The sequence below is a fragment of the Epinephelus moara genome, chromosome 5 (assembly GCF_006386435.1).
Source record: "Epinephelus moara isolate mb chromosome 5, YSFRI_EMoa_1.0, whole genome shotgun sequence".
In the NCBI taxonomy this organism is placed as follows: Eukaryota; Metazoa; Chordata; class Actinopteri; order Perciformes; family Serranidae; genus Epinephelus; species Epinephelus moara.
Window position 1 is genome coordinate 33,083,217 of NC_065510.1, and position 26,678 is coordinate 33,109,894.

The 26,678-nt window shown below is 40.8% G+C and overlaps 1 protein-coding gene across 2 annotated transcripts in view; it reads right to left on the reverse strand.

Annotated features, from left to right (window-relative positions):
- LOC126390694 (protein kinase C alpha type) overlaps nucleotides 1–26,678 on the reverse strand; it is a 211,018-nt gene that overhangs the window by 71,722 nt on the left and 112,618 nt on the right. For both annotated transcript variants that reach the window (XR_007569985.1, XM_050045110.1), the window contains exons 4-8: nucleotides 25,941–26,052; nucleotides 24,531–24,659; nucleotides 5,136–5,292; nucleotides 3,384–3,518; nucleotides 1,902–1,995 (exon numbers count right to left, since the gene is read on the reverse strand). Coding sequence is in view for 1 of the 2 variants with exons in the window: in XM_050045110.1 (XP_049901067.1) it covers nucleotides 1,902–1,995; nucleotides 3,384–3,518; nucleotides 5,136–5,292; nucleotides 24,531–24,659; nucleotides 25,941–26,052 (627 nt within the window). In the remaining variant the exon portion in view is untranslated. The remainder of the gene's footprint in view (nucleotides 1–1,901; nucleotides 1,996–3,383; nucleotides 3,519–5,135; nucleotides 5,293–24,530; nucleotides 24,660–25,940; nucleotides 26,053–26,678) is intronic.

Here is a 26,678-nt window from a genome sequence, read left to right on the forward strand (position 1 = left end):
AGTTAGAGTAATGGACAGATTAAACTTTAATATGGGTTACTAGGAATAACGTGAAATATACACTTTTTGAGTCACATTATCATTTATACATAAATTAGATCTGTATACGGCTTGAGTAAGTGGTGCCAAACTGGATCTTGAAAGTACAGGACACAAATTAACAGGATGTGATAAAGCAGTTTTACTACTAATATTATAGAAATTCTATGAGTTGGTATTATTTTCAGTCCCAACTATGACCTTTCTAACATCCAGCCTTTCACTTCCTTCTCGTTCTACCTGCATCTCTCTGCTATGTGTGGCAGAAATGTGGTGAAAAATAACTGTACAAAGCCTTCTCCAGAGACCTTGGCTCCCGCTGAGAGGCAGACAATCAGAGGACCACAAAGAGAGCTGCCTCACTCTAAACAGGCTCGACACGCCGATGCAGGAAATTGGACAGCGGGAAAAGCAAGAGTATTTCATCTGTGGCCTCCGCTGAAAAGGGTCTTGAATAATGTGTGAGTGTGTTTGGGTGGCATTTATGGGGTGAAGACCTTCTGATACTGTTCATACAATTCGCTTTTTACTTCATATTTGGAAAGGGGTTAGATTGTGATGATCATTATTGAAGTTTATTCATTTTTGAATTTGATTCAGAAAATAATTTTCTATAACTCATGTTAGATTCTCACTGAGCAGTATCTAATTACCAAGAGAAACAAATTTACAGTCATCCTCTAAAATGAAAAAAGTATTAAAACTGTCAGGTAAAACTTCACAAATCACTAAACAACTACAGTCCGAGTTTCTTACAAGTGTTCAGAAAAGAGCAACATCGGCTACACTGCTTACAGTGCAGTGAGGGACAGTTTATTATCAAATGACAACCTAAATTTATTGTGACAGAGGCCTAGTTCAACTTTTTAAAAAGTCTGAAAAGCACAATACAATTTTATACAGTGTGTTCAAGGAGACAGTGTTTTAACTCTTGTTTTAAGACTGTTGTTTGGCAAAAAAACAAAAAACAAATTCAACTGCTTGTAGTACTATGTATTGGACAAGTGTAAAAAAAAAAAAGCTGCTTTGTGTAAATAAAAAAGTCGAAACAAGTGCCCCAGGAAATTAGCCTTGTTATTAATTAAAGCTACAAACGCGTGAAAAACTATTTCAGAACAAGACGCAGTATCAAAACATCTCTGTCCTTGCATCAATAACCAAGTCTTTGTCAAACAAAGTGGCTCTGTAGATTAAAACACAGCTGTTTGCTGAAAAACAAATACACATTAAAGGCTGTGTGTCGGCTGCTTTGATTCGACTCCGGGCTAGAATCTCTCTGATGGAGGAACAAAATGCTAACAATCGGCGACAAACACACAACTCACACGTCCTCTGCAGGAGTGAATTCTCAGAGTGCAAAGAGACCACGAGTTGTGGAGGTCTTTGAAAGCTGCAGCTGTCACACTGTCATTTTTAATTTGACAGCTGCAGCTAAAGAGAGCATGTGACCATTCAATATTATTTTCCAAATTCTAATACACGTGTCTGTTTTAGAGTGGCTACACCAGCCGTGGACACACACTCATACTCACCCATTTATAGTGAATTAATGAAAAGTTTATCTGGATGGGATTAACAAGGTTAGAGTGATTTGGGAAATATGTTGTCAGCCTTTAACGGCTGCTTTAGTCACACAGCTGAGCAGGACTGTGTCAAATACAGAATTACCACATAAACAATGAGTCAGGTTCACTGATGTAAACATAAGTCCACAATATGTTTTACATTTCCCACAAGGAGAGTCTTATTGATAGCCAATCGTAGACACATTTAAATGCTGTGCAGACATCAAGTCAATAATTAAAGTCAACAAGCAGACAGACAAACGATGATAATAGTGATTATTTCAGCTCAATCCTCACCTCAAATTTCTGCCTCAGTTCCTCATTCCCGTCATCCTCCTCTGAGATGGGAACATTGTAGTACTCCCCCTCCTCCTGGCACAATAACTTATACCTGGAAAAGAGTGACAGGAAGATGGACAGGGTGAATGAGGACGGACACATGCAGGGAAAGACTGTGAGATATGAAGCTAGCAGATTAATTTGTCTACCTTCTCTTCAAACATATCAAAGCAGACACAAACATAACTGTCAATTAAATAAATGAAAAATGAAAATCTCTTGCTTCACTGGGACAAAGCAACATTTGCTGTGGCTCCAGGTTGCCATCAGTCAGTACAGAGAGAGTTATTGCCGACAGCAAAGTCCCAACTAAGTCTACTGGGTGCCTTTGATGTAGAGCTGTCTTCTATTGGTTACAAGAAAGCAAAGGAGGTACTTCTGTTTCTATTGTTGTCTCTTTAAGCTTGTGCTGTTGCTATTTATGATTTATTTAAGCAATATCACACTCAAGGTCGTGATGTTGTACTGTATATCGCCACGGCTGTGATTCGGTCATAGGCACGAGGCCGCAGGGAGTACAACATCACTCCCTCACGTGTGATATTGCTTTTAAACAACAGTTCAACAACAGCTTAAACAGCAATGCTGAGTAAGGAAATGTTAACAAAAGGTGATGAAATAAATTATTGTCATGTAGCTCCGCGAAAAGAAACAGTTCCCCCAGTCTGTTGCCAGGCAACGCAGCACACACGCCAGGAACTCACAAGCTACTTTGTATTTACATTGATCTGCAACTGTGTAACTTCGTCCAGTTCGGCTGATGAAATGTTGGCAAGCCTGGATGTTGGCACGGCCGGATTCAAACACACCTGGAGGTCTGCACAGAAGAGTCCTGGCTTTCCTTTTCCTCGTCCTCTCCTGACGACCACTCATAATTTAATTCAAATGTAATTTTGGGGAAAATATCCATCTTCTTGCTGTAACGCTATAGTGTCAGTTTGCGTCAATGTAGCGAGTGTGACAGTTAGTTAATTAACGGTTGTATTTATATTCATAACACCTGTGAGCGGAGTGATTTTACTGTTACATGTTCCAGTGATGTTGTACTCTATATCAGCACTGACTGTTGTATAATATGCTTTATTAGCTTAATGAGATTTCTGATTTATTGTTATATCATTCAATAAACCACCAGTTTTAATCAGCTGAGGCATATTCAAAATAAATGTAAATCACCTGACAGAAATATTGCGATAATTAAAAAAATGCAATAGTATAATAAGAACTTCAAATTCAATTCTCATGGAGATGAAACTAAGATGTTTGGTGGAATAAAAGAAACTCTTAATATTAAACAATTATTCACAAATCTTTAAATAACCCAAGTTTGTTGAAGCTTCCAAGAGTTTTATAGCTGCTGGGCTTCAAACTGAAAACTACCACACTGTGTACTTCCAAACAATACACAAGGGTCAATAATAGCAAGGAAGAAAGCGTTACCAGCCACAGACTGGAGCCTTCATGAGCTCTGATACGCCGAAGGAAAGGGCCCCCATGAAGTCATTCCTAGTGGTCCGGTCCCAGTCCCACACCTCCACTGACAGCCTGCGGTCCTTATCCGAAGGCTTCAGCTTGCTGTACAACACAGAGACAGTATACTTGATGTTTATGTAAAGTTTTTACATTCAGACTTCACTCCACAAGTACTTTTACATATGCATTATGATTGTACAACCCTGATTCCAGAAGAGCTTAGACGCTGTATAAAACATGAACAAAAACAGGATGTAATGATTTACAAATCTTTTTTTATCTATTTTCAATTGAATACGGTACAAAGACAAGATATTTAATGTTTAAACTTGTAAATATACGCTCATTTGGATTTTGATGCCTGCAATATGGTCCAAAAAAGTTAGGAAACCACTGTGTGATATCACCTTCATTTATTTAAGAACAGTCAGTAAGCATTTGGGAACTGAGGACACTAATTGTTTAAGTTTTGAAAGTGAAATTCTGTCCCATTCTTGCTTGATATCTGACTTTAGTTGTGAAACAGTCTCCACATATCAGATTTTACGTTTATAATGTGCCACACATTCTCAAAGGTCTGGACTGCAGTCCAGTCTAGTACCCAAGCTCTTTGACTATGAATCCACGCTGTTGCAAGCTTATCACTTGGATAAGCAGGGACGTCCCTAAAAAAAAGGACATCATCTGGATGGCAGCATGTTGCTCCAAAACCTGTATATACCTCTCAGCATTCATGGTGCCTTCACAGTTACCCATGATGCCACAGGCGCTAACACATCCCCTTACCATCACAGATGCTGGCTTTGAACTTTGGACTGATAACAATCTAAATGGTCCTTTTTCTCTTTAACTCAGAGGACACGACGTCCATGATTTCCAGAAACAATTTGAAATGTGGACTCGTCAGACCGCAGTACACTTTTCCACTCTGTGTCAGCGTATCTCAGATGAGCCGAGGCCCAGAGAAGCTGGAGGCGTTTCTGGCTGTTGTTGATATATGACTTTTACTTTGCATAGTAGAATCTTAATTTGAATTTGTAGATGCAGTGATAAACTGTCTTTACCATGTCACAATAGTTTTCCAAAGTGCAGTGCCCCATGCCCATGCAGTGATATGCCAATCATGAAGGTTTTCAATACAGTGCCCTCCAAAGGATCAAAGGTCAAGGCCATTCAGTGTTGGTTTTCAGCCTTGCCCCTTACATGCAGAGATTCCTGTGGATTTTTTGAACGTGTGCAGTTGTAAAATTCAGCATAATTTTATATTTACAAAAAAAACACCAAAGTTTATCAGTGTGAAGACTACATATCTTGTCTTTGTACAGTATTCAACTGAAAAAAGATTTACAAATCATTGCATTCTGTTTTTTATTAATGTTTTAAACAGCGTCCCAACTTCTTTGGAACTGGGGTTATAAAACACTACACTATTAGTTGTAGTGTATTAGTTGTAAAAGCTGTGACAGCACTAGTTATCATTGTAGTCCTATTAGCATGATTAATTACTTAAAGATATAAATGTAATAAATGATTCATTTACGAAAAAAATATATAAATAAATTTAATAAATGTTAACAGAACCAGTATCAGTGGTTAGTGTGTAGTGTAGCTTACGTAGTAGCCATGTAGCTACTGCTGACACTACGTTCCCAATAATCATTATGTGTCAAAAGTCTAGTGTCTGGCAGGACAAGTCAGGTCAACAGGTCATTTACTCACAAATTGAAGGTCTCGTTCCATTTGGGGTTGAGGTTGGAGCGGATGGTTTTGGTCTTCTGCTTGGTCTCATTTTTGGGGTCTGGTATGAGCTTGAGCTTGACATACGGATCAGACAGGCCATTGGGGTCCATGGGGATCAGATTTTTGCCTTCACCCACTGTCGGGGAGATAAAGAATAAGGAGAAATCAATAATTTGTCAATAGAGACACAGATGAGTTATAATTTTAGTGTACGTAGACTATAAGTGACTCAGACCACTGACTCTCTTTAAATGAGGTGAAGGCCAGTGGTCCTAGTTTTTCCCATATTCGGCACACCTCAAAAACAAACTGAGCTGCTAGTTACTGTGCTTATACCTGATGGATAAGGGATAAGCAGATAAGAGATGTAACCAGATGCCAGTCCAGGCAGTGCTTTAAAAACAAATAAAAGAATCTTAAAATCAATTTCGTACTTCACTTGTAACCACTGAAGAGAGGCCAGTACAGGGGAGATACGATCTCTTTTCCTGGTACCAGTAAGGAGTCTTGATGCCGTATTTTGAGCTGCAGGCGAGATGGGGCCAACTGCAGAAGTTGAAAGCCTAAACTACAGAATCCAAATCTTTAACAGGCAGGAATGATTTTATTTTGCAAGTGATCCAAGATGGTAGAAGCTGGTGCTGCCAGCTGAGTCGATTTATCAAATTTTAAACCAGAATCAAAGACAACAACAACTTTTTTTCCATGGACTTCACATTCAGAGATGGAGGCCCAAAAGCATTTATTACGGTTGCAGAGTTGTCTGCTGGGCTGAATATTAGAATTCAGTTTATTCTGATAAAGCTGAGGGAAGCTTTTTGCCATCCAGGTTGTTACATCCATAATGCAATTTAAAAGGTAGTTAACAATGCGTGGATCACAGCAGGAGATACAGCGGGGTGTCATCGGCATGACAATGGTAGGCGATATGAAATTTTCTAAAAACAGACCACATGGTGAGTAAAATAAAATAGGTGAACATCAATAGAATAAATTGCAGGTGTCCAAGATCAAACGACGAGTCACAGCCTATAAGGACTGCCTATAGCCTGGAGCCATACAGGGGGCAAATGCAGGAAGCCTTATGAGAACAGTGATTCAAAATTGCAAGCTGTGTCATGCTTAAGTACGCGAAGGCTCTCTTCTCCTCCTCCTGTATTTAGCCGCTCAGTAAACAAGGGCACACCAGGGACATTAGCACTCCATTAGCCCGGAGCATTGGAGCACTGCCAGACCTGAGCTACAGTTCAGCTCACACACACACACACACACACACACACACACACACACACACACACACAACACACACATNNNNCACGCTCACACACACACACACACACACACACACACACACACACACACACACACACACACACACATAAACACATCCCTATCCACACTCAGACATACACACATACACACACATACTGAGTTTATCTACACACAACGCAACCCCGAAGGGACAGTGTGACTGCCTGCCTTGCTTGGCTAAACCTCGGCCCCTGGAGACCCCGGAAGCCTCTCCATATGGCCCTGTCGGTCACACTACAATGCGAGCATGAGTAGAGACGATGCTAAATGACCTTTGACCTGGATAGGAAGGCACTAAGCCAGACAGTCAGGACTGCACACGTAAAGCCAGTGTCTTAGCTGGACTACTCTGAATAGGATACAGTCTTGATAGGATTAAGAGGGATAAATGACCAAAATCAATGAGGGATTGTCACCTGAGTTAACACAGCAGCTGCTGCAGAGGCCAATCACAACACTAAGACACAAAACCAGTATATACAGTCTGATTCTCTTTCTCCCAGGATTATGATGCGCTTTTATTATCTGACCCACAGGTAAGACCTTTTATGACAAAGAGGCTTCATTGTATTCTCTGTGCGGCTGCACCAATAGAATCAAATGGCTACCTAATAAGCCGAGAGCAAATACCTTCCCATTGTTTGCTTTTATTCTCAGCACCTGTGGTGGGGAATTCGGGTGTTAAGCGATGTTAGCGAGGTGTGAAGTTTGATGAGCAATGGAGTGAGCTGCTCTACACGCACACACACACACACACACACACACATATATACACACACGATAAGAGAAAGCAGGGAGACAGACAGCAGCTTACAGAAGCAACCCGAGGTGTGGGAAGGTATTGAGTGAGCCTGAGCTGGCAAAACTCTTCTAAGAAATCCGATAGAAAAGTGTAAAGCCCGTCGACAGGCAGTAAAGAACGACTCACTGTATACTGTATTTACACTTTACTGCACTCCTATAGGGAGGCATTCTACTGTACAACAGAAAGGGAGGGCTGGAACACAAAGGGACAGGGTGTTTTAGTGATTTCCTAGATGTTTAGACAGAAATTGAACTTTTGATGCCTCTCCCACAGCCCCATCTCATTCCATTTTGCCAAATAAGGTGAGATGGAACATGAATTAATTTAATATGAAAGCTCAATAAGGAGATTCACATTTTGTCTGTTTGTCTGCAAATGGTCCCTAATGCTGTAGTTTGTGCATTCACTGCAGCAGTGGCTTTGAAAGTAACAACCGCGGGATGGATGTTGATGTATCCCTGAAAAACCAGCTGGCTGCTTATATCCTTAGCAGTTTCATGTCAGGAGTATTTTTTGTCTACCAAACTATACCTGCCAACCGTACCACAGCACAGAAGGAAGAGTGCATCTACTCATGGACGAGAGGCTCGTGCTTGTGACATTGTGACATGTACACATTAATGGCATCCTCCTCGGCTGAGCTGCAAGGTTAGCTAGCTCAGTGGTGCTATGTGAGCTAGCAGGAGGTTCAGAAGTAGTTCAGTAGAAAGAAAATAGTTCCTACATGTTACACCTCACAACATGGTCTGTAGGTTATCTTGAGTGACTGGATCATGATTTCTGGAAAGAGACATTGCTGTTGAGTTTTTCAAACATAATTTTTGGCACTGTGAACTCCACAAGTCTAGTGCCATCTAGTTGGCAGCGGCTGTGGCTCAAAAGGTAGAGCGGGTCGTCCACTAAACGTTAAATCAGCTGTTCAATCCCGGGCTCCTCCAGTCTGCATGTCGAAGTATCCTTGAGTAAGATATTACTCCTGATGGCTGTTCCAGCAATATGTGAGTGTGTTAAAAGCTGAGTAGCAGGTGGCACCTTGTATTATTGCCTTGGCCACAAGTGTATGAGTGTGTGTGTGTGTGTGTGTGTGTGTGTGTGAATGGGTGAATGTGACTCCTAGTGTAAAAACCACTTTAAGTGGTCAGATGACAAGAAAGGTGCTATACAAGTGCAGGTCCATTTCCCATTTAGTTGCATTATATTCGCAAGAAGGCGGACACCTCTATGACCAATATCTCCAACACTCGTCAACTCACAATGAAACAGTCAAGGCTGATAAACAGCACTGCAAGTAAGAGGAAAAATATATATTTTTTATTTTAGGGTGAACTGTCCCTTATATGTCACCTTTCTGCCTTTTGATGATGCTATAATCTGCAACTGCACCCCAGTGGATAGTTTGTTTTTACCCTGACAGTGTTCACGCTGGGTGATATTTATATACACAGACAATGTCCACAGAATTTGCTGTATATATGTTATATCTAAGTGCAGTTCCACGTAACATGTACTAGCACTGTATGCAACTTCTGCACCACATTCATCCTACTTCAACTTTTGCATTGAAAAGGTCATGTTTTGAATATTTCATACTCTGGCTGTATGTATGCAAAGTCACAACACTGAAATGACATTTATGAAACAGCCTACAAACTTGTTCAGTGGCTCGTGTTTGTGTGAGACTCTGTTATCATCGTTGTTATTACAGCTGATCACCCTGTCCAGAAAGAGTGGACCCTGTTTATGTTCAGCTATTATACGGGTGATGTCAGACAATACAAACTATTCAAAAATATACAGTGTAAATTTGATGATATGCAGGATATTTCTAGGATCATTTCTATATAAAATATAAATCATTATTTGCATTTATTTATTCATATGGATCACCATTAGTCAGTAGTAGTAGTAGTAAATATTCCATCATAATGTAAGACGCATATATAATTAAAAATCCAAGGGAAAAGAAACAAACAACAACACGAAAACTACAAAAACAACAATCAACAAAAGAAAAACAAAACAATAAATTAACAGCTATTCAACTAATGACAATAATTATAAAAAGTATCTTCACTAGGCTAGATCTACATTGTCATTAAACAAATTGATACAGTGCTGCTAGAAATAGCATATACAGTGACTGAGAAAATTAAAACACCAGGAGAGTTCCTCATTAATGATCATGTAGTCAAATATCATGTAACAAAACCTGTTGTTTGAGAGGGGCTCATATTCTTGACGCATGCCTGGTATCAATGCTATGGTCATTACTCCTATCAGACAATTGATGGTAAAGGATATTCAGAATTTTAGACAATAATATCTTCTCATAAAACAGAACAGAGAAGTAACCATCCTGTCCTTCACCAGTGATCAACCTAAGGTTATGTGCATTCTCACAATGTTAACTCCTCTGTTACAGTTCAGGGCAAGTGGTGCAGCTCTATTCTGGACTAAATGTAGCTTTTCTGCGTCTTTATCTGACGCACTTTATTTGACACCACTGGACAGTAATGCAAAATAGTAAAAAACTACTTTTTTAACAATGTGAGAGATGAACAAAATAAAAGTGTATTTTTTTTTTTAAAGTGCTAAAACTACAATTTTGAAGGGGATATAAAACAAAAGGAATTTTTAAAAAAAGTCTGTCTTATTTGAGCTAAAAACTATGTCTCTGTCACTAGGCTGTACCCTGATGCTATGGGTTGCAAAATGCATGTGTAGGCTGAATGTTAAGTTTCCTCTGATCTCAATATTTCGTGTTTATTGACTACAGACATGAGTCCATTGTATGTCTACCTCAGACTGTACATCCAGCAATGACCAGTAGGGGACATTCAAGACTGTCTAATCTTGCTCGGCTGACACAGAGCTTCTCCCTCCATGTAACTGCACGGCACATAAACCAAACAAGATGAGTGTGTCATCCAAACTCCTTTCAGATGTACTGCGGAGACATGACCTCACAATCCAAGTTATCTGTGGTGCTGGCAGTTTTGGGTAAAGGTCAAATTATCTTAGTTAAATATAAAAACTGAATGTGTACTGTAGTCAGTTAGTATATGTCTTATAGTTCCTAATAATTCCATTTATCTGTGTGCAAGTGAGTCTAGATGCATATGCAAATGGACACGCACGCACAAACACTAGAACTAAGGGAGCAGGGGTGAGTGTGAAGGGGCCGTAACATGGTTGCCTGGATACAGGTCTTCACAACTATCTTGGTTCGCATTTAAACAGCAGTGCGAGTCAAACACGGTGCAGTTTCTACAAAAAAACCCAACTTGGACTCTGATTTATCCGACCGTGCTCTGACTAAAACTCAGCAAAAAAAAAGAGGAGGAAAAACACAGTAGCCAAGCTGAACACCCACCAAACATTACATATGTCATTTTGTGACAGCTTATTATCTAATCATCAGCTTTGTGTAATCAAATTGCAGATACAGCCAAGCTTTACTGAGCTTTCTGAACTGGTGACGGTGGATCAGCACATGGATTCACTTTGTAATCCTGACTGCCTCATTAAATCTGTTCATAGAGAAGTTTACACCACATCTCCTGCAGACTCCATGAAGTTTTACTCCTTGTTGTCAAGAAAACAGTCACATGTAAGAAGAAAGCTTTTATGTCTCTCTCTCTCTCTGGTACATGTTGCACAGGTCTGGACTGCTCGACAGATTTCATTGCTGATTTCCTTGGTCAGACTGCTGCAAAAGTTGAACTTCTGCACACTATATAGAAGGCTCATTGTAATGCAGACTGAAACTACTTAGGCTAAATAGTTAAGTGCTGCACAAGCACAAATGGTCTAGCAGGGCCGACATTAGTCTGGGTCTCTCTTCTCTCGCTGGCTTCTTTTTTTTTTTTCCTTTTTTTTAATCACCTAGTCAACGATAAACATGCACTTATGTCAACTTTTGTTTAGCAAAATAGAGGAGTCAAAAATGAAAGAGAAAAACCAAAAACAAAGAAGAAAGAAAAGCCAAGCAAGGCCGAAAAAATGTGAAGTGATGAAAGGCAGAGGCATATGTTAAAATGGCGTGAAGACAGTGTGCAGCGACACGCTGAGAAGAGGGAGCCGTGGCAGGGCAGCGACAACAGACTGGGAATACCAATGACATGACTTCTGGGAGTCTGGCAGCAGAAATCACACGGCAACAAAGTTCAGCTGTTCTACGAGCTCCATGGAGACACAGAGAGTCTGTGTGTGTGAGTCTTAATATGATGAAGACATTTGTCATTAGGAAGAGTAAGAATAATCACACAGGTCGATTCCTTTACTGCCAGAGAGGGATGATAGTTTCAAGCCTTTCTGTAGCTCTCCACATTTTCTCAAACAATTTAACTGTTCATTCCTGTATGTTACGGTCAACAACATATGTTACAGAAAAATGTGTCTGTGTTAGTGATGGTAGTGTCCAAATACTGCAAATGCTGACAGTTGCCATAAAAATGCAAACATCACTGGGGGACGATAAGGTCTCTTTCCAGAAAATCAATGGCAAAACTTGAAGAAAATAAGACCATCACATTGTGTTTCACAAAAATAAACTAGGATGAATACTTGAGTTATGGCCAAAAACATGTTTTGTGAGATCACAGTGACCTTGACCTTTGACCAACTAAATATAATCAGTCCATTGCTGAGTCTAAAGCCCCTACTGCACAAAAAAACTAGCATCTACTTTTTAATGCAACAGAAATGGTTTTAATTGGCATTCACACCCAAGTAAAATGACTCTGCAGTAGACACAGGCATTTATCGCCTCAGGCTGCAATTGGCATTAATGGAAACACAACACCTGAACGCACTAATGTTGGCTCCTTTATCGGCGTGATGCAATGACACACCATCACAAAATACTGTCTTGTCTCCAACCAGGAAGCACTCAAACACCGATCCAAATTAATCTGCACTGAGTCTGAAAGAGGGACTTAATAGGTAAGAGATATATACAAAGAGGTAACCACCATGAGGTTTCCATAGGCCTCCATGCTGCTTTCTACTGTTTACCTGTTCTGTGATGTCACACGTGACACACCAAAAACACAAAAACCCACAACCAAAGGCTGTTTACTGGCAATGGCAAAGAAGTGCATAGCTGATTTTTAGCAGGTTTAACCTTTTTTAAAACCCATGTACATGCTCTAATTTTGGTGGAAAAGGGGTACAGGAGGACATTTGTGCCAAATCTAAATAAAGTCCCTCAGGGCCGTCTTGAGATATCACATTCACAAGAATGAGACAGATGAAAGGTCCAAAAACCTGTGACCTTTGGCCACCAAAACCAAATCAATTCATCCTTGAGTCCTAGTGAATGTTCGTGCCAATTTTGATTAAATTCTTTTAAGGTGTTGTTGAGATATCGTGTTTTACGACAATGGGACGGATATACAGATGGATGGGCAACCCCAAAACCATAATGCTTCCGACCACGGCTGTTGCCAGTGCAGTGGCATTAAAAATATACTTTCTGTGTGTACAATCCAGTCTGATCCTAGAGGAGTCATTTTTAATGGTTTACTTTTCTGCCTGTGCAAGATTAAACGGGTGTATCTGTGTGTTGACATGACAATATCCCAGTGTTTCATTGCACAGTTATACTATAACCAGGCCACTAAATTGCAGTCATTCCTACATTCTTTCAGGAATTCAGGTAATTGGTGACTACACACACACAAAGCCTTGTCTTCAACTGACACCAGATGACCCTACCTCTAAAACGTGGCCAGCCAATATTTGTTCTTCACCTCCCTGTGCAAACACAATCTATCAAACTTAAACCAGCAGCTCTCCACCCTCTCAGTGTAACACTGTGATTCTTTGAAAGCCCACTACTTAAAACTGCTCTAAAACACGCTGAACAGCAACACTGTGTGCCTTACATTGTAATTTAACATTAGCTTACAGGAAGTGGAGTCACCAGCATGGACGACAAGTTAATTTTGGGTGTGTATGTGCTGCTCAGTTGTGAGCTGAGTGAATGGATAATCTTAGCTAAATTAATTCCTGGTTTTAAAACTGGAAGCATAATGTGGGCTGAAATTAGCTGTTATGGGGTACATATGTAATAATGATTTGGTTAATTATAATATCTTTAATATAATTACAGTACAGTTCTGATGGATTATATCTTCATTAAAAGGCACACAGCCAGATCCAAGAAGCTCACCACAGAACATTAAGGCAGGACACACTGCTGTCCCAATGGCCAACTCCCTGCAGTGGAAAAGTGCTGGCACTGGTACCAACACAAGTGCTGTCAGCTGTTCCATCTTAACTCTGATTCATGAGGAAAAATGTAATGGCAGGATTTTAAGTAAATCTTCTCTTGGCAAGAACCTGTTGGCTTTCCTGCACGATGACTCAGACACTACAAAGAAATGGAAATGACTGTAAGAAAAGGCTGAAGAGTGGAAGCTGTGGCAGCGAGTCAGCGGCATTCAGATCACTGGGCTGCGATCATCAATTGGCAACCCCCGGGCTGCATCCAAACCCCAGACGGAAACCTTGATCCAACCCCAACTCTGCCTTCCAGCAAGTCTTCCTCGGATTCAGGGAGCCAACAGTGAAAGACGGGATATTATTTTTGTTCGAGTGATTGGCTGACCGACTGAATAGCGATAAAGAGGGGACAAACTGACACTGTGGATCTGCACACAAATCATAAAACTGTGTATTGATCAAGAGTTTGAAGAATTACAGAATTAAATTAAGTGGGCAAACTTGATATATTGATCAAAACAGTTAGCTCAACGGGAAGGAGTGGTAAGAAGAAGGATGTGGTGCACCACTGAGCATTGGTTAAAATCTGACACTCGACTGTGCTGCCTACAGTGAGCACCCTAAAATAGCCTTTAAAAGAATGAGGCGATAAAGTTAGAGTGAGATGAGTGAAAAGAGATACAAAGGTTGATGATAGAGAGAAACATTAGAGTTAGATGTATTTAGTCCTGGAGGGATATTTGTTTTCACAGCCGGTGCAACATACTGTAGCAGCACATAGCAACATACAGATAAACACACCAACTGATCCACATATAGCAGCATCGACATATGCAACTACAGTGTTGCTGCACAGGATCTACTCAGGATGTGTCGTAACACCTTATCAAGCTTGCAAAACGCTTGTGTTACAAAGTGTTGTCGAATCGCTCTCTCCAGTTCATCAACAGTTCATCCTACATTTCCCAGAATGCTGTCTACCAACCCAGATAAAAAGGGATTTACAGACAGTGTAATGTAAGTTTATCCAGATTAAAAAAGCAAATGTGCATGCAGATGAGAATAATGCCATGCACCATTTGAGATACTTGATGCATGCAATGTATGACCAGTTCAGGAGGATGAAAGCCGTGGTGAAGAGCATTCTGATATCCTCTCTGTTATAACCCTTTTCCACCAACATGGAACAGGTTCTGTCTGGTTCCTGCACCTAATTTTGAACTGTTCAAGCACTGTGACAAAAAATAAATTGGTTCTGAAGCCGAAAATGTAGTTCCCAGCTGGAACCAAAAAATAGCAGGTTTTCTTTTACCTGAAGTGCGAACTGAGACAACATTACTGGGCGTGTCATGCTCTACAGGTTGGAACGAAAGGATTGAGAAGTCAGCAGCAGAGCATTAGTTAATAGTTGGTCTAAAGTTTGTTTAGGATAAAAACAAATATCTGTAATAACAGAAAAAAGCTCACAGGTTAGCAATGCGATCGGCCATCTTACCATGACTGTTTATCTCCTTTGTGCATTGTGCAACCCCCACTGTTGATGACAAATCATTGATAACTGGTTGATAGTGGTTCTGATCAAAACTATTAGATAGGACCAAGGTTCCAAACTAGCTAGTTTGGTGGTGGGTGTCATACACTTCTCCTTGTGTGTCAGTAGACCCCAAAAGTTACACTTTTGTGATGCCAGGATGCAGTCTGTACGCTCCAAGATCAGATCTTACTCCCATTGGGCTCTGATCAGCCAGACCACATGCTGAAGTGGCCTGGCTCGCAGTGAGTTCAGATCTCATTGAGCTGTGGACAGCATGTGGGCACAATCTGGACAATTTATCAAACATAGGTGTCACATTATCTTCCCGCCACATGGGAGTTTCTCTCTCAAATGAGAGCAAAGGGAAGACCAGGCCTGGTGTACAGGTGAGACCCGTTGTCTTATAGGTTTTTTCCATACACATTTGCTGGCTTGACTTGACTTGGCTTAACTCAGCACATCAGCCCAGTGCAGCAGTGATTAGCATCTCCATTACATTGCCCGCTTGAAGGTGGGTCTTTAACTGATGACTGCTTGTCTTTAGTCGACGTTTTAAAACAGCGGGCTTATCCAAAGCTTAAAAGCCCTCCCATGTTTTTCCATTACAAACAGGGCAGGTAAAATAAGTTAACCTGTTTGAGGTGAGCTGTTTGCAGAGGTGCAGAGCCTGTTGTCTGCAGCTCTTCATCAAACAAATTACTGTGGCTACTCTTCCTACCTGTGGTGTCATAAGTTATCTTTGTGTGGGGGAAAGCCACCAACAAAGTTCTGCTACATGTAATTTACTGATAAACACATTTCATTTCCTATAAATCCTTCGCAATAAAAGTTCCTCGTTATCCTGTTATTTAAAAGCTTTTATTGTGAAGCAGCAATGGCATGTTGACCTTTTATCAACAGTAACTTAATAGGACTCTGAGCAGCTTACAGCTGTATAGGAGCAAAATAAAGCAAATATCTGAAAGTGCAAACAGGGACAACCACGTACCTATCAGCTGTGTGCTCTGTACGCAAACCACAAACCATGGTATCAGCTGTACACTGTACATCATAGCCTACTGGAGATGTAACCACTCAAAAGATGGGTGAGTACTTACTACTTCCTATGTTTGTACTTTTTAAACAGAAAACACACATTTAATATGTGCTGTTCAGGGACAAGGACCAAGTAATATGTGTGCAAGAATATTTCCGATCACTTCCCGATCAGGTTGCATTGAAATGTAAAGTCTGGACACACATTTGCAGACACAGCTAAGTCCAGATCTGGCGCATCTGATTACAAAACTGTAACTGAAAAGACACGTGTACACACAGTCACAGACATGTCTCTTCTAATGTAGCAGCACTGTTACTGATGCTGCACTTTCTACATATAGGCAGTCATCTACAGTAATAATAACACATCAAAAGCAGCACTAAAATAGATGAGAAATGCGAGGTAGATTGTTGCCAGCTGCCAACCATCAGTCAGAAGCTGTTAACAGTGTTTAGCATGGATTTTGTCTTTAACTGTGATCGGCCGCTACACCTCCAGAAGGTTCAAAAGTAAAATCTAGCTTCCCTGATCCACCCACATTTATATCTACTCTGAGCACCAATCTGACCTACACACACCTACACTGCACCTACATATAAAACACACTGACACCTACAGTGCAGCATTAGTGTGGCAAAAAGCAGAAAACACATTTGGACACCGAGGTAAGAAGAAAAAATCGAATGAAGAGGTTAAAGCAAAGTGGAGTGAGATGGAGAGCAGAGGGCTTGTTAAATGAGGCTTTTCTGCAGAACTGGGTGAGTCAACGAGGGAACAAAACGGAAATGTAATTATTACCACTGTCTCTCACACACTCTCAAAGGACCTGAAAGCGGCTGGGGTAGCGTGCACACGCCTGCACACACGTACACATTCACACACATTGATGGGGATAAGTAGGAATAAAGGAATATGAAATTAAACTACAGAATACCCTCTCCCAAGTGTACTCTGGATATTTGCACTGAGTCAATGAACAATAGGGTTTCTGAAACAAACAGGAGGGTGGCTTCCTCAGCACCAACGGACAGAGAGGAGCTGTGTGTCAGCAGGAATGGGAGGCGGAGGACAAGGTTAGTGGGCTACGTATGTCCTTCAGAGACAGAACTTGTTTTGTCTCTTTCAGCACCTCCCTTCCCATCGCCATTTCACGCTAACTCACAAAAACACAGTCTCACAACTCGTGTTTTCTGGGAACTGCACAAATAATCTCTGTTTCTATGTGACTCATTATGACATTTAGGGCATGTCGGCGTCGGTGCCAAAAAGTCTGTGTTACTGTTGGTCTGGTTGGAGTTCATGTGTGGGTCCATGTATGGGTTTAAAGGACAGCTGCTTCCCTTGGCAGACATGTCACTTCCTGGTGAACACTTTGGCTCCAGCTACTGGTTCACTCCTCACTCAAGAGTTGAGTGCGTGTTTCTCTGTGGGTTGGTCGGGGGATTCTTGCACTCATCATTCTTGCACTCACTCAATCAAGCTTTCCCTCTCGACTTAAAGGCACCATGTTACATTGCTAATTCCGGACATTCAAAGTCTGTCCATAACTTTTGTTACATTATGAATAGTAGTAGCTTTGCTGAGGTTGAAGACTGGTCTAGCTTCCATGGTGTACAATTTTGTCTACCATTCATCATTGCCAACACCCTACTGACACTTACATTGCATCAAAAAACAATACCCACTGACCAACAGATCAGTTTTTCAGCCCTCAAAGAGAAACGTTGCTGATTTTCAACCATCTCTGTGTCAATGCAGTGTGTGCAGATGCAGTGCTTGGCTTTCCTCGCTGGAACCCCCACTCCAATCATCTGCGGGTTGACCACTGGAGCCTGCCAGCAGACGATTGGAGCCGCTGGCAGCTCTGCTCACGGGCAGATTAGCAGAGAACTCTTGTGAGTACAGTGCTGGTTGAAAAGAGCTGAAAATTCGATCAGCTGCTCAGTGGACGTGTTTTGATTGTGACTGACATGTTGGGTAGAAGTAATAAAAATCACTGCTATAAACATTAAATGTCTGTTGAGTGTTGGGAATGATGGATGGTAAATTAAATCATTAAATCACGTGATAATTTATCACTACACTTTTCATTTCATGTCCATTTTTACCCCTCCATTTTTCAATTCAAATTCAAATTTCATCACTTCCACTATTAATTCCAAAGCAATTTCATCACTCCATCCTTGAGGCCATTTTCTTTAACTGATAAATGGCAATTTGTGTTGTAGATGATGAATGTAAGATGGGGAAGTTGATAAGACGTGGCTCTGTTTTCAACATATCACGACTGTTTTAATCAAATCAGCTTTAAATTAATCAAATCCCTTGATAACTTATCACTATATTTTGCATTTCCAATCCATGTTCACTGCTCTATTTTTCAATTTACATGCATTTTTATCAACTGCATTTTTATACATTTATTTCTGTTACTTTCACCCCTCATACAGTTGACTCAGATGGTTCTAAAAAACCATTTTAATTCCACACAGAGTAGTGGGAACTAGCAATTTGTGTCAACAGCTTCACCTTTGTTTCAGAGCAAATATGAACAGTGCCGGGTTAAGTTATAAAAAATAATTGCTTTATTAAATGATTAAAATATGACCTAGTAATCTTCTGTGTTCAACGCGTGTATACATACACAACATTGTGGTTTATAGCAGCCAGCCTACAATTTGGAGGTATTTACTGATCATCAACAGCTAACTGAGCCCTGGCGTCGACACACTATGCACGCACAATTACACAGTCAGAGTGTTCACACCCTAATAAAAGGATGATACTTGTGTGTTTGTGGAATGATACATCTGAAGGAGATGCGAAGTTCCCTCCTTCCAGCCATCCACTGCACCTCTTTCCTGATAAACGCTCTTCACCAGTGTAATACAATTCTGCTTGGCAGGCTGTCTGCAAGGCGTCTACAGCAGCTAATGTAATCCATGATACAATCTGGCCTGAGTGGGCTGGTCGTGCTGGTACAGCAGTTCTATACACACGCCTACACACACACACACACACACAAGGAAGAGAGCACATGCAAATGATAACATGCATGTTGTGTCCTCATCAGGAGTTGGCTACTATGTACCACAGGGGGGGTAGGAGTCTGCAATATTGCAGGTGATAATGGTGATTTCCCATCCCTGGCGTACACACATTCATGCATACTGGCGCACATGAAATATGCATGGGCTTTCACACATACTGTACATCATTATCACGAGCTGACAACAGTCTGTGGCAGTGCACGGTTTAGCAAAAATGAAAGCAATGCTGGGCTGGAGGAAGATACAGCCAGAGACTGTGTGAAGAGGGTCAGTGTTAATAAAGCCATCTCATCCAGCAGGATATTGTGAGTTCTTGAATTTGATGCAGAGCAATGAGACTGAATGATAAAGCGAGAGGGAGGCAGGAGCAGAGAAGAGTCTATTTTGCAGTCTTCAGTGTAAACTAAATCCTGTTCATTCAAGAGTTTTGCACTTTACAGCAGGTTTTTTTACCTTGAAATTTAGTTCTTCTTTTTTCAGTTCTATAACTGTGGACATTCCTCTGCCTCTAAATGCTCAATAACACTGCTGCAGACCCTGCTACTTAATCCCAAGGAGAATACATCAGTATATATATATAACTGTATAATCTACACTGACTGCAAATACAGTACGTGACATATATTGGAGCAGATGACTGATCTGTGGGAGATAAATGCATATTAAGAGGTACCACCAGATGGAGAGGGAGACACCACGGTCTCAGCCTAAAATATCGCATAAATATTTGTGCATTATTTGACCAACTCAGTGTGCCTTGAAATGAGCTCAACTGGCGTTTAAACTGTTGTCACTGTTTAGGTATTTCCAACACTTGGCCATAAAAAGGTTTTATGGAGGCTAAATATTTATAAACTATTGTAAGACCCAGATACGATATTTACAACAACTAAAAGAAACACATTCTCTGGGAAAGTAAACTACTTTATGCGAGTATGTTTGTGTAATACATACAGTTGAGGAAAGCAAACTTGCCAAAGGTGAGAGTCAGACATTTGGCGAGACCATGCACGATATTAGTCATAACCAATCATAATTAGTGCTTTATGTACCCATATATGTCCATCCTTTCCACCATTGGAGTTTGCCTTTTTTAGCTGAGACTAATGGAAAGTGTGATTAGAGTGAATGCAACATTGGAATCGGCTCAACTGTGTGCAACGATCCTAAATGCAAATATGGAGAGCAAACTTTCAGATAATGAGCACAGTGAATGAGACAAACATGCACAAGTCATTGTGTTCATTACTCAAATAAATGGTCCCTAACATTCGTGTTGTGTTAGGCATGCCTGCCCACATTCTCTCTGTTCATTCTAGTGATAATCTGATAAGTGAATAAGTCAGTGAAGTTCAGTGCCAGGGTCTTGTGATGCACTGACCTCTGTAAGCCAGCTAATTGAATGATTATGCGTTGGCTCCTTGCAGCCACTATTGTTGTAGCAGGTGTGCTAATGCAACAATACAGCCGGAGGGATTTACAGCATGCCTGGAAATACAAGGCAAAAGGGGCTCCTTTACAAAGACACGCTGTTGTACTGCACTGTTTCCCAAATAAACTCGTGCAACAAACACACGCAGATAGTTTGGCCTATGTGCAGCATGCATATACAATTTTTAATTCATTTTATATAACAACCTAAAAGTTACTATTAACTATTGCTATGTCCTTTTACTAAATTTAAGCTGTATAATCTGCAACATGCACATACATTAGTGCATCATCACTGCTCCATTACCATATTAACTAGTGCAACCAGTCACTATTCATAACAGAGCCGCAGCCGCTCCAGTGATGCAGCGTTTTGCAGCAGCCACGTTGGACGACCGCAGCTCTTGCATTTTCAAAACTGACAACACTACACTCACAGCACCATCAACCAGACACTGTTCATTTTTGTGCTACTTTTAGCCACAGACTGAAAACGTCACAATAGATACATTTGACAGATTACGCCTGAAATGATCTCAGCTTAACCACAGCAGCCAGTCAACCACTACTTGCTCTGAGCGGATTATTCAACACTGTCTGCAAAGTCAATAATTATGAACTGTCAAATAATTTGTGATTTATAAACTAACATACTTAAGCCTACATGTAGTTGTATGTATCATTTGTATTCGGAAAGCAGCAAAGGAATGCAAAAGATGAATGAAAGTAGAGGAGAAACACATTAATCTACAGTAAAGTGTGGAAGCAATCTTTATCAAGAACATTAATCTATAGATTAGATATGATATGCACCTTATTTTAGAAAGCCTTACTCTTTTTTGGCTGTTCAGACAATATTAAGTGGCTGTAGAAGGATTTCTTAAGGATGTAAAAAGTCTCTGATATATGACATCACCGCTGATTACATTACATTAAGTAAATGCTATTAATAGTATCTCATTACATCCTTTTTTCTGAGCTCGGCAGACAAAGACCATGTGTGTCTTTGAAACCGGAGGCATCAGTAATTAAAACGTTTGGCATAGCCAGTGATATGATCGTGCAGAATAGCCTTCTAATGAATAATGGTAAGACAGCTGATTGTAAAGCCACGACCCCTTTGTCTTTGTGAAATTCTGATGAGACATAAATGAATATATCAAGCGTTTAGTGTGCTTTGCAGAGACAATTCAGTTATGTCAGAAACTCCAGCCAACACAGAAGCAAGTCGTGACTGTTTAAAAAGGGTAACAACACGGGGCCCACGCAGCAGACCACACACCACTGCAGGACTACATATTTGGACTGGGATTGCCTTCCAAGTGTGTCGTAACAGTGAATTGCTTCTTATTGGAGAATGTTTAGCAGGAGCGGCTCTATCGATCTGTGCACCAAAAGGGAAAAGCCTTCGCAGCATACTAATAGCTGATAGTTACAAGGCCAGCCATGCAGTTAGCAGTTAGATTCACTGCATCTGGGGCTGCCTAGATAGAGTACCTTTCCCCGATAGAGACCTTGCAAGCAAACTAACTCACCATATGGCACATTTCACACTGTATGTATTTGACAAAGTAATGGATTTGTTTAGCAAATTAACTGATTATGCCTATTTATACAGCCTAAGTAGATAACCCTTATCTTTTTATTTTATTCCAGTTATTTCCTATTAATACCAGTGGAAAGTATCCACTGGTATACAGGAATCAGAATCAGAGTTAAAGCAACAGTGTGTAAGATTTAGGGGATTTAGTGACATCTAGTGATGAGGACTGCAGATTGCAACCAGCTGAAACTTCTCCTGATTAGCATTCCTTCAGTGTTTATCGTTCAGACGGTTTTTACTGGGAGCTGAATTATCCAGATCAATTAAACAGACCACAGGTCTCATTTATAAACATTGCGTACACACAACACGAGGCCTGAAAGAGGCGTACGCCACTTCCCATGCAAAAGTTGTGATCTATAAAAACAAACTTGTGCAGAATGTGCACATTTGTAGGGAAACTCTGACACATGCGTATGAATATTTTGCTGACAGGGGATATTGGCGACGCAGATGATGAGCTCTCACACATTTATTTTGCCTCATATCACACGTTACTTATACATCAACTTCATTAACGTTTAATCCGGTGGTGTTATTAGTGCTTGTGCTAGTGAGACACAATTTTTCCATAAACACCTTTCAGTGGTAAAAATCATAAGCTTACTCAAATATCACCCCCAATTCTGCTCATTATTTCATCGGCGCTGTCTCATCATCACATCCCCACCCTCACGGGCTCAGAAGAGAGCTGACACTCAGGGTCAGCAGTGGAGCACACATCAAATAGCAATAAATAAATGCCAAACAGAGCATCAACAGTTTCCAATAATATCTTCCAGTACTGTTTATATATCAACAAGTACAATTTAAGTTTTCAGATAGTTTTTGCGTGTAAAATCACTGCGGCGAACACAAGTGTGTAAGCACAGAGCGCACTGGAGACATTGCGGTGGCTGTCACACACTTCTCCTCACCACCTGCATTATTTTGAGTCCTATTCATAATGCAAGCCAAGACAAACATAAATAAATAAATTGTGTTCGCCTATCAAACTTTCATCTTTACATGATATCCCAGGGTCAGGGATACACTGATTGTCATGATCATTTTTGCACATTGTCAGTCTAAATGCTGTAGACATATAAACACCGCAGTGACACTTGGTTGTTGCCGTGATTCACTGGTCAAGTCCCATTGATCAGCAGGCTCATTTCCGTGCATTAACCTTGACAAGGTGCTTTGCATTGACCATTTATTATAGTTGAATGTGGGCGTGTAGAGGGTAGGATATGAGGCTGATCCACGTGCCGACAATTCCAAGTTAATTTGGGATTGATAAAAGGACACTGTGCACTGTCAGGCGTACACATAATTTTATTAATCATGATATTTTCTGGCACACACCATTTTCTGCTTTTGTCCACACGTACACTTTTAATATAAATCCTACGCACTGTTTTATGAATGCGACCCCAGGTGATTAAAACCAGTAAAAACACTGAATAAAGCTGTTTCATGTTACAAATCAGCGTTTCTCCTATGCTGTTTGGCTCACCAGAGACAGGCCACTGGCCCAACACCTGCTTATGTGTGCTCATCTTTTCTCTCAGAAAAGAGTCAGACGTTCACAAGGTTTTTACCATGAGCTGAATTATCCAGAGGTCTCTTTCTCTCCAACACAAATGGACCCAGTGATTTAAACTAGTAAAAGCACTGAATAAAGCAGTTTAACATAACATTTTATGCTCTCATCATGGAGGGGCTGCTAACTATGGTGGCCAACGCAAAAACATAAATGGCTCCATCTAAAGCCAGCGTTTGATTTCCCCATATTGGGCTACTGTAGAAAAATGATGGTGCAGCATGGCAATCTCTGTAGAAGAGAACCCACTCCCTATGTAGATGTAAACGTCTCATTCTGGTGACAAAAACGATTCTTATTTTCCGGGTGATTAAACATGAAAGAAAACTTATTATATCATATTCCATTTCTGTCGATATATCCCCCTAAATCCTGCACACTGGACCTTTAAGGCAGAGTTAATGGTGAGCAGGGTTCATTTCAGAAGTAATGGCAGCAGGGGATTGAAAGCAAATGCCTGTGTGAAATTTAACAGTCTGGGTTTATGGACAAAAAAAAGGCAAAGTGTTGAAATTGATCCAGGTTTCACAACCGAAATAGAACAAAAGCGTCTGCTACCACCAACACCCTCATCTCAGCCTACCTGCAGTTACACACATACACACACACACACACACACACACACACACACACACACACACACACACACACTCACATAGACAGAAACACATCTTCATCAAGCATCTGCCATAAACACACATCAACCAGTTCAGGTGCTTCACACCTTGCATTTTATAAGCCCATTCAATCCAGTGTGTGCGAACAGAGAGGGGCAGACAGAGGCCTACCTGTGACCTGCAGCTTATCCACAGTGACCTCACACTTGAGGTAAACACGCCCCCTCCTTTCAGTGTGATCGGTTCCACACAGGCTGGGCACGTTCATAACACACTGCTTGTGGACGTTCATATCGCAGGCTGGAGGGACAGAGAGAGGAGATAAAAGACATTAGTGAAGAGGGCTTTACATAGATCAAGATTAGCTTTTTCTCTTGATGCATATCAGTTCAAACTGAATGGCTCAGGGCTTCCTTAGAGCTGACTGAAATACAGATGCTGCTGTACATGAACATGCTACTGACAGCAACTTATTTATTTGTGGATTATATAAGATTTTCATGCATTTGTGTATTTTTAACACATTCTTTTTTTTATTAAAATAGCTATGATCTATAAGTAATGAAGATATCATATTACAGTATGTTATAAAAGCAAATGTGTGCAGCCTCCTATGGCTTAATGTTCAAATACAGTAAGCTGCTTTTTCCTCGAGATTTACTTTATCTATATGAGGACAGATTTCAATTTCGTTCATGTATCATAAACATTTGGCACAATATTAAAGCATGTTTTTTTTGGAAAGCTCTGTGAGGGAGGAGATAACAAGGTTATGACCCAGATTCAGCCCCCGTGATGTCATGCATACATGGCATGTGTGTCTGCCAGCTGAACCACCCTGTCATAGATTTGGAGCAGTTCCCAACGGTTACATCATCATGCCAACAAGTCATTAGGTGAGTGAGACTGGCTATGTTGCTAACTTATGCAGCTCACCAGTGCTTGGATATAATACAGTGCAATCTTATTGTCGTGTGATTAGAGGCGCAATTGATCTGCCAAAATAATTTGCCGCTCCACGTCTCTATTTATGTACACCCCGGAGCAATCATTAGGCATAACTGGTGGTCTGTAGCAGGTGGAGGATAATGTATTTAGGAGCTCATTAAGGCATTCAGACTAATCCACTAACACAAGATTAAAGGGAAGAAGAGTGAGGGAGGGAGGGATATTAATAAAGACTCTGTAAAGCTTTTGATAGCAGGCCTATTCAGAGTGCAGGGAACATAGCTGCAGACTGAAAATAGACAATGTGTGATTTTCATGAGTGAAAGTGAAGGAGGAAGGGAAACACAAAGGCCTATGATATTCAGTGAGGAGGAACAATGGGCTTGTTTTATTCAGGACATGATGCTGATAAACTGGCAGTAAAAGAGAATATCGTGTGCCACGGTATTTTCCTGTGCATGCCATACTTGTGCCTAATTGACCTGTACAACAGAGCGGTGCAGGACTAAGTTTCCTGCTTCAGTGTTTGACCATCAATTTTAGGCCCTACACCACTTGATACACGGAACTGACATTATAAAATAATTGAGGACATATGATACCGCTGAGTGAGATATCAAATGAAGTACTCACAGTCGCACTTCATGCCCTGGTGGATGAGGCCATACAGCAGAGAGCCACAGTGGTCGCAGAAGGTGGGGCTCCCATAGGTGTGGATCTTGAACTTGTGCTTTGTTCTGGGATCCTGGAAAAATCAAAAGACAAATAGAGCCATAAAAAATGAATAAAATGATGACATGACTGTAAATGCAAACCAATTACCAATAGGGCTGGGTATCAGTACTAACTTTAAGATACTGATCAGAATTACCCAGTACCAAGTGGTACTATTGAAACTTCTTAGTTCAAATGATACCTGGATTTGATCCTTTCTGTATTCAGATCTAGAAACAAATGGCTATTTGTATGGATTTGGTCGCAACCAATCGCCAAAAGTATTCTTCAATTTATTGCATTGTGTGATTGGCCCACTATTACAGCAGCTACAACCTATACAGTGTGTGGTGTGCTGTAGTCAAGCATAGTGTATTCAACGGAGCTGGCAAGTGAGTGTGCTGAGATGCCACCAAAATGTTTGAAAGTATGACTATACTACACACCTGTGGCGTTTGGTGCCATTTTGGTTCAAGTAAAATGCCACCAGAAGTAATCACTGAGTCATCACTATTAAAGCTACTCTTACCTTTCTTGCATTTCACACAGCACTTAGAAAAAAATTATTTGAACATCCACAACTCCCGCCTCCCTCCAAAGTCCCATCCTCCTCCTCCTACAACTCCACCTCCCTCCAAAGGCCTACTCCCCCCTCCT